This window comes from Mastomys coucha, unplaced genomic scaffold (assembly GCF_008632895.1).
Source record: "Mastomys coucha isolate ucsf_1 unplaced genomic scaffold, UCSF_Mcou_1 pScaffold6, whole genome shotgun sequence".
In the NCBI taxonomy this organism is placed as follows: Eukaryota; Metazoa; Chordata; class Mammalia; order Rodentia; family Muridae; genus Mastomys; species Mastomys coucha.
Genome location: NW_022196912.1, coordinates 90,843,172 through 90,852,485, shown reverse-complemented (window position 1 = coordinate 90,852,485; position 9,314 = coordinate 90,843,172). Strand labels below are relative to the sequence as shown.

General features: G+C 43.3%; 1 protein-coding gene across 4 annotated transcripts in view; it reads right to left on the bottom strand.

Annotated features, from left to right (window-relative positions):
• The window catches only part of Syne2 (spectrin repeat containing nuclear envelope protein 2), a 396,202-nt gene that overhangs the window by 264,517 nt on the left and 122,371 nt on the right, over window positions 1-9,314 (bottom strand). For all 4 annotated transcript variants that reach the window (XM_031355750.1, XM_031355751.1, XM_031355749.1 and 1 more), the window contains one exon: window positions 7,956-8,082. In XM_031355750.1, coding sequence (XP_031211610.1) covers window positions 7,956-8,034 — 79 coding nt within the window. In that variant the 5' untranslated portion in view covers window positions 8,035-8,082. The remainder of the gene's footprint in view (window positions 1-7,955; window positions 8,083-9,314) is intronic.

The following is a 9,314-nucleotide window of genomic DNA, read 5'->3' as shown; positions in this document are numbered from 1 at the left end:
AGCAAAAAAAAAAAAATAAAAAATAAAAAATAAAGGTGGAGAACTGTCAAAGAGAGAAACCCGAATCAGTCTCTAGCCTGCAGTGCACACATTCACACTAACAAGCACACACACCACTCACAAGCATGAGCACACTCTGAACTCCAGCTGCCCCGCACAATGTAAGCACGTGTGGTTTACTTTTACCAAAACTCTCCCAAATGATTTAGAAAAACAGAGCCATTCGAGAAACTGCAATCACCAGCATTCGAAGCAGATATGGAAAAGAGTACTGAAAAGACGCATTTTTAAAGAGAAAATCCCCACATTTCAGACCATTAGATCACAGATCTGACCGATCAAACACATACAAATTAATGTGTTGTATCAGCCCCGATCTCTCGTTTCTATGATGAAAGCCTGAGCTTCCCTACTCCAAGCCCAACCACACACACAAACACACACACACACACACATACACAAACACACATACACGCACACGCACTCGCACACTCAGAAAACTTTGCATCTCTCATGGGGCTAATCAAAAGGGATTTTTACTTCTATAAGCAATGAATGAGATCTTTGTTAACCCACTTTAACAAGATTCTAAATGACCCTGGATTTATCCTGCCCTAGTTTTCAAACTGTAGCTGAGCCAGAATAACGCAAGCTCCAAATTCCTTCGGAAAGCAGAACCAGCATCCTCAGAAGCCAAAGCCATACGTGCAACCCAGGGGGCGGGAACAGTTTTCTTAAAAACGCTATTATACAAACATTGCTAGAGTTTTGGTTTTTTAAATTTTCCATTTAGTCAGAATTTTGTTTTGGTTTGGGTTTTTGTTGTTGTTGTTCTTGTTGTTGTTGTTGTTGTTTGAGACAAAATCTCTCTATGTAGCCCTGGCTGCCCAGGAACTCACTTTGGAGATCAGGCTGGCTTCGAACTCCTGTGGATCCATGCCAGTCTCTGGGATTAAAGGTGTGCACCTCCACCGCCCAGCAAGTCAAAAATAAGCATACAAAACTTTGTAATGCCAAAGCAAACAACATTCCAAAAAATGTTTTTGAAAAGATAATATTATGATTATCAGGAACTTTCTGGCTGTCTGTTGTTACAGATCGACAGTAACAGTTGGTAAAGAACTATAATCTAATTATTTCCCTGGGTAGAATAATGATCCAGCCAGGAAAAAAAAAAATCCCTGAGATTACCTGCATACAGAGTAAGCAAGCAGTATGAGCCAGTTAAGAAAGTAAGCCTCCTACTTGAGAACATTTATCTTCCTTTGCTACTCTTTGCCCATCATGTCCCCCAATTCCCCTCCCCGGCCAAGGTCTCTGTTACAAAGGAACAGAAATTCTCCCCAGAAGCCTTCTGCCCAATCCTGTTTCTCTTTCTCAGACATCAGGAGTGCAATCTCACAGCCCTGAGGTAGAACAGATTTTTTCCCCAGAAACACAACACTACTACAGCCCTGTCCCTGCCTCATGTCACAAGTCACCCACGTGGCTCCTTCGATTTGGCACCACACACACAGAACTACTTCATTTTTGTTTGTGTGTTTGTATTTTTTTTTTTTTTTTTTTTTTTTTTTTTTTTTTGGTTTTTCAAGCAGGGTTTCTCTGTGTAGCCTTGGCTGTCCCGGAACTCAATCTGTAGACACCAGGCTGGCCTCAAACTCAGAAATCCACCTGCCTCTGCCTCCCAAGTGCTGGGATTAAAGGCATGCGCCACCACCGCCCGGCGAGTTTGTATTTTTTTAAAAATTACATTTATCTATCTACTGGTGTGTATGTGTGTGCACACACGAAAGCGTGCAATGTGGAGGTCAGAGATAACTTGTGGGAGTCGGTTCTCTCCTTCCCCCAGGGATGAGAATCAGATCAGGCTTGGTGATAAGCACCCTTACCTGAGCCATGTTGACGGCCTTAGACCTTGGTTTGGTATACCAGAGTGGCCACTCAGTTATTCATTATACAATGGTTTACTGGAGGCTTAAATAATTCAGGAACATTACTAGAGTAACGTCACTATGGGAACAACACACACAGGGTGTCTGTCGGACACTTACAAGAGTCAGAAAGATTATGGAAGAAAGTGACATCCGAAGCCAAGAGTGAGCTTGAATTTCTGTCTCCACCTTCCAAGTAATAAAGCTACAGGCACACCTCTGGGATAATAAACAGGCAGGCACTCGGTGCAGCACCACGCTCAGTTTATGTGGTACTAGGGCTCAATCCCAAGGCTTCATTCATGCACGTTACTTTACCAACTAAATTACATCCCAGACCCAACCTGACTTTTTTAATAATGAGAGGAATATATGACTCAGTCTGCAATATACTGAATAAATGAGATTTTCATCTCTTGTTGAAACATTAGAAAAATAACCCTGGGAGCTGGGGAGATGGCTCAGCAGGTAAGAGCACTGACTGTTCTCCTGAAGGTCCTGAGTTCAAATCCCAGCAACCACATGGTGGCTCACAACCATCCATAACGAAATCTGACTCTTCTGGTGTGTCCGAAGACAGCTGCAGGGTACTTACATATAATAAATAAATAAATAAATAAATAAATAAATCTTTGTTTTTAAAAAAAAGTAAAAAAAAAAAAACAAAACCAGACATTTCTAGTCCTATTCTGAATTTATATGATAGACATCAAAATTAAGATGGGGACCCTGTACATAGCCATTGGTATGATTACTCTGAAGCTCACTGGATGCCACGATTCACAAAGGTGCTCAGCTCATTTCCGTATATGCCCTCAGTGCCTAGCCCCTGCACATAGCTGGTTCTTTACTTCTATCAAGTACATTAAACACTACAGGGCTGGCGAGGTAGCTCAATGGCTCTGGCCACTGACCCTGAGGTTAAGCCCCAGGACCCATAGGATATGAAGAGAGAACTAACTCCCATAAGTTGCTTGGCCTTTGACTTTCAAAAGAGTCAGGCACACATGCATGTGCCCACATACACACCATACATACATACATACATACATACATACATACATAGGATTAAAAAATAAACATTCCTTCTCACATCATACTTTGCAACCTCTCCAACTAAACATGAATCATTAATTTTTCCTCTGGTATGAAAAAAGAAACCCAATTTATGTTTCTGTTTTTGAGTCAGTCTTGCTATGAAGCCCAGGCTGGTCATAAACTCTTGATCTGCCTGTTCCATTTCAACACTTATTCCCAGCTAACCGTAATTACGTAATCTTAACCTGGATAAATTTTAATGTTACTAAAAGTAAGAAATACATGGAAAGCAGCTCAGCAGCAGTGGCACACACCTTTAATCCCAGCACTCAGGAGACAGAGGCAGGCAGATCTCTGTGGGTTCGGGGCCAGCCTGGTCTACAGATCAAGTTCAAGGATAGCCAGGGCTATCTAAAGAAAGAAAAACAAAACAACAACAAAGAAGGAAGGACAGAAGGAAGGAAGGACAGAAGGAAGGAAGACATGGAAAGCTACCTCAGAATACCCAGTAAATAATGAGTCCATTTAAATGGAGTACTAATCTAGCTGCAGAGATCAGATTTCTGTACCTAGCCCTAGATCTACCCGGGAGCAGAAGATGTTTTTAATCTTTTATGATATGTCACCTAGATGATAACAGTGCTAAACAAAACATTCAAACATTGTCTGAGATGGCAAAGTAACTGTGCCGAACGTGTGTTCGTACAGGTCCACCAAGACAGCTCAGTGCTCCACAGCCCCTGGGCCAGGCCACAGGAAGGTGACCCCCTCCCGTGGTGGTTCGTGTAACCGAATACGGCTCCTTCCTAGTTCTCTGGCTAATCCTGTAGCTGCACACTGTTTTTCTAAAGCATTAGCCTACCCTATTTGTGAAAACAAAATGATTATATAGCGTCCTTTGGGCGGCCCGTGTGTTCGATCCGCTAGCTCAACTTAACCCTGAAATGAACAGGGGAAATGTTCAAAAGAGTTCCATCTTGCCCACAATTCCTTTTGGAATTTCTCAAGAGCAGCTGGGCAAGCAACACCGTGGTAGAGCAAGGGCTTTGCCTGAGCAAGGGCTCAGGTTCAATTTCTAGTAAAAAGCATTTAATCAAAAGAATTCTCATGATTGAGCCAGCCTAGGCAGCCAAGATCCCTCACAGTGTAAAGTCAGTGAACAGAATCCACACACACCATTCCTTCCTTCCCTAGCGATCTCTTCCCCTTGCGAGACAGAAAAAGCAAAAGGCATCTCAAGCCGAGCATGATGGCACACGCCTTTAAAGCCAGCACTAAAAGGTAGAGGCAAGTGGGCCTCTGTGAATTCGAGGCATGCTCTACACAGCAAGTTCTAGGCCAGCCAGGCCTGCATAACGAGGCCAAACCAAAACCAAAGAAAAAACCTGAAAATGTCTTCAAAAATAAAGCCAAACTCCTGTAATCCTAGCACTTCCAGCTTGCTCTATACAATGAGCTCCAGGGCAGACAGAGGGAAACACATGGGGGCTGGGGGACAAAGGGAATAAAGGGGGAGGGGAGGGAAGGGGAAGAAGAAGAGGGGAAGGGAAGGGAGGGAGAGGAGGAGAGGGAAGGAACAAGAAAGGAAGGAAGGAAGGAAGGAAGGAAGGGAGGAAGGAAGGAAGAAGGAAGGAAAGAAAGGGAAGGAGGGGGGAAGGAAGAGAAGGAAGGAAGGAAGGAAGGAAGAAAGGAAGGAGAAAAAAGGAAGGGAGTGAGGCATGTGCTCACTCCTTAGCACTCTCTTCTATGAATCACCACATTTCTGCATGGATATTTAATTTTTCTTAAGTTCACTATTTTCCATCAGGGCAAGACCACAATCTCCTCACCTTAAATGAGGGGTTGTCTGTTTAGACACTGTGGCCTAATGAGGCCATTCTACAGATTATAATGTCTCTATCTGCCTCTGACACAGGTTCTGAATGAAGACGAAAGAAACATAACTTCCTCATAAATGGCACCCAGGGCCCCCATGACGGAATCACCTTCTGCACCCCCACGGTACATGGAATCACCTTCTGCACCCCCACGGTACACAGAATCGCCTTCTGCACCCCCACGGTACACAGACTCCCTTCCGCCTTCACTGTAAAGTGCCAGCAAACACAAAAAGACTAGGCTATTTACATCATGGATAAAATCAAATGCTTTTTCAAAAGCTTTACATATTACTATTGTTGTATGTGTGCACATGACACACATGTGGAGGAGTCAAGGACAACTTAATGGAGTCAGCTCTCTCCTTCCTCTGGATGCCACAGATCAAACTCAGCTCAACAGGCTCGCTCTGCAATTGCGACCACTAAGTCCTCTTACCGTCCCCTCAAATGCTTTCTAAGACTTGGACCAATAGCCTTCAGCTGTGTTGTACCTTATAGTAAAAATAATCCCATCTACCATTTTTTCCCCAAGCAGGCAATATTTCTACTATGATACCAAAGTTGCCTTCACGGGTATATGCCAGCTCTGTCTTCCCTGACCTGCCCACCCCTTCTTCCTTTGTCAGTTGGGCGAGGAGAACCATTACAAACCTGCAAACTACATAGGGTCTAGCCTCGGGAAATAATTCATTCCATGTGTTGTTTTCTTTCTTCATGGCCAGCCTAGGCATGGAGCACATGTTTTGAGTGTCCCTGGCCACTCAATTGGTTGAGGATGCAATGATGTCACTCCACGTGTCCTATCCATGGAGCAAAGCATCCACACCTTCTACCTACATCATACAAGTGCATCATCCAAAGAACACGGGCATCGCTCCCCCTTGCTAAACGGCCCATTCTAGAAAACATACACCATACAATTTCTGAGTAATTTGATAATTACTTTAAGCACCTTGGGAACCTGAAATCCCCTATCCACATGGAAAGGAGTAAGACTCCAACTTAAAAGCAGCTAGGGAGCAACCTTGAGCAGAATCCCCTCTTGTTCTTTAGCACCGCAGAGGAGGGTGCAGTACAAAAGCCAGGGGCAAATCACAACTCAGCTGCTCACCAGCCTGGGGCCTCTGGCGAAGTCTTTCTGAGCTCAGCACTTGGTTCACCAGGTTAGGGTCAAATGTCTCAGAGTGCAAAGCACAGGGAAGCTGCGGCCTCTATCTAAACCTCAGGAAGCTCGTTCTGTGGCAAGGAAGTACTATGAAATATAATAAACACAAATCTGCAAGGTCCCAGAGAGACAAAGGGGGATGGAAGAGAAGGAAGGGCTTATCTTGGGCTAGCAGGGCAGCCTGCCGAGGAGGCGGCAGCCAGCTGGCCTTGGGATGGATGAGCTGAACTTCTCCCAGTCTAGAGGGAGCAACCTACACAGAGCACACAGGCGGGGATGACCACAGTGCCTCAGGGAGACGTGGAGTTACTGAGAATCAGGTGAGCACCAGAGCAGAGAGAACGCACAGGCCTCCCCAAGATCCACCTTCCTGTGCTAGGAAGCCACTGAAGGCAAACAGCAAAGCAGAAAACAGTAAACACAACGCCGTATTTACTGAGCCGCTACTACCTGGCAGGCAACTACAATAAGCCCTTTGTGTAACAGGATGGTCTGATTGTCTGTCTCCAACCCACCAGCAACTGGAATCTGTATTACACAAATGAGGAGACAAATTCAAATGATAAAACCTCTCAACTAGATCCAGAGAATCAGGAAGCCACAGGGCCAGTGTGAGACATGAGATGGTAGATCTCACAGCCTAAGACTGCCTCCTAGCAAATAAATATTTCTTATTATCTCTATACTAATCTCTATACTAATTAAAATTGTTATTTTTTTTTTTGTCTTGGGTTTTATTTGGAACAGGGTCTGGCTAGGTAGTCCATACTAGCCTACCATCTTCCAGCTCCTGCCTCCTAGGTGCCAGCTTTACTGATGTGGGCCACTGTGCCCAGCATACAATTTTATTTTTAAAAACTTCCTCCGTAAAGATACAGTCCATTCCAATAGCTATGAATTTATATCTGAATGAAGCTAATTATTAAAAACAGATTCAAAGAGAGAACATTTAAGCCGGGCACAGGAGGGCATGCCTCCCAGTGCTCAAGGGGGAAAGGCTGGAAGAGCAAGAGTTTGAGGCTAGCCTGAGCTACCTAACAAGTTCTTGTCTCCAAAAATAAAATAAACTTAAAAGGAAAGTTATCAGAAAGTCATTTTAGAATCTTTACCAAAAATAAATCCAAAACCTGTAGCTTCTATACAATGTCTTAATTGTTGATTTATATTGCCCATAACTTTAAAATTACTTTTTAAAAAGTTTCATAGCCAGGCAGTATGGTACAGGTCTTTAAATCCCAGCACTCAGCAGGCAGAGGCAGGTGGATCTCTGAGTCTGAGGCCAGCCTGGTCTACAGAACAAGTTCTAGGACAACCAGAGCTACACATAGAAACCCTGTTTTGGAAAAAAAAAAAAATAGAAAAAAGGGAATCTCATAAATGTTTCCAAATATTTCCAGAGCCTCACTTCTATACTAGATAGCTACAACACCAAGGTTTATCAATAAAGATGGATAGCTCACTAGCTGATGAATCTTCAGATGGGCAACAGCTATAAGCTAAGCGCAACAGGAAGCCCTCCCTTTGGAAAAGACTAGTTGTAGATTGCACATGGGATTCACATCATTGAAACCTCACCCATCCACAGTATCATAGCTGTTCCCACCTATTCAGATAAAATACAGAGATGCAAGACTCAAAGCTGCTGTGTAACAAAAGACACAAAGTAAGTGGAAATAATGCCAAGCAAACCATGGCTAGCTTTTACATTTAGATTGCAAATAAAATACACGCACACACATATATATAAGAAACCCAAGATAACCAATTCCTTCCAGGAATCCTTGGAAGCAGAGAGCTGCGCTAAGACACTCTAATGCTGCACATTTCTTCTCCAGCTGGAAACTCCAGATAGGTTTTCAAAACCACAGGAAGCAGAGAAGCCACTGGGGCTCAGAATTAAAAGGGGATAGGTTTCCCATTTCCTTCCAAGTGTGAATTTACCTTGCAGTGAAAAGTGCAGATCATCAATGCCCAAGAAACCCTGTCCATCTTCCGTGGGAGGCACAGAGCTAGCGGCCATTCTTTGACTCAGTGGAGATTAGACCACATCCATCTCAATTGAAGTGAACTGAAAGTAGAAAGACATAAAAATGTTCGTTAGTAACTCTGCAGCTTAGCAAGTCTGGAAAACATGCGGGAAACGGCAAAAGCCAAATCTGCCCTCTCAAAGAGCAATGGCTCTCAAGGAGGGTTTCTTTCGCCCAGGAAGACCAAAGTGACCACGTCTTTTTTTGGATCATCATCAGGGCTGTGCCCTGTGACCTATTCAGGCTCTTTGGCAGAACTCCAGAAGAACTGGCCTCATGCACTCTGTGCAAGTTATAAAAAGGAAAGCTACGCATTTCAAATCCAGAAGGCAGCATCCAGGAATATAGCTAAGTAAGAGGAAAGAAAGTCAACATTCACTTCTGTCTTTGGCCTTCAGTTCACAAAAGTTCTTTCTAAAAAAATTTTTATTCTCTCTGTTCTTTCTCAGTTCCATAAATGGCCACTTACTGGAAACAGTAATACCCAAGCCTGCACCGCCTGCAAAGTGAAACTAAAAATACAAACACATCAGAGTGACTATTTTAATGACTAATAATACTATTTTCCTAAGGATTTCTTCTTCTAATATGTCTCTCTTAGCGGCACCTTGAGTCATTCTTTCTGGTAGTAGAGATTTGAAACAGGGCCTGATACATTGTCTCAGCATGTATTCTATCACCAAGCCTCTTCCCAGACTGAAGGAATTCTCTCCCAACAAATGTAATTCACAACCCATAACCCTTTAAAAAAAAAAAAAAAACCAAGGTCAACTTCTGTAGGCTGACAGTGAAAGGTGAGTTCTCTCACAGAGATCACCAAATAACCAAAACCAAACGGACCAAACACAAAACATAAATACGCTTCTGTGACAAAGGAAGTGATGTCAAAGCTACTGTTAAAATCTGCATCGTGGAGCCCAGGGCATGACACAGGCGCCAAGTTCTTACCTAGCATATGAGATGTCCTGGGCTCAACCCCCAGACTATAAAGAAAGGAAGACTCTGTATTTTAAATATATGCAAAATCCTCTAACTTTATATATGCTAACATCTTTTTTCATGAGAAAATGTTAGAAGGAAAACTAAAAAAAAAAATAAGTTTGAGGCTAGCAACTAATCAGTCATATTAAATATTAAACAGGCTAAAATATGCAAAGGATAGAAATCACTGCATGGTTCCAAACCCTTTCTATCCTTCTTTGGCAGTGTTTATTATCCAAATCCTGCCACCATTCTCTTCTCCTCCTCCTCCTCCTCCTCCTCCTCCTCCTCC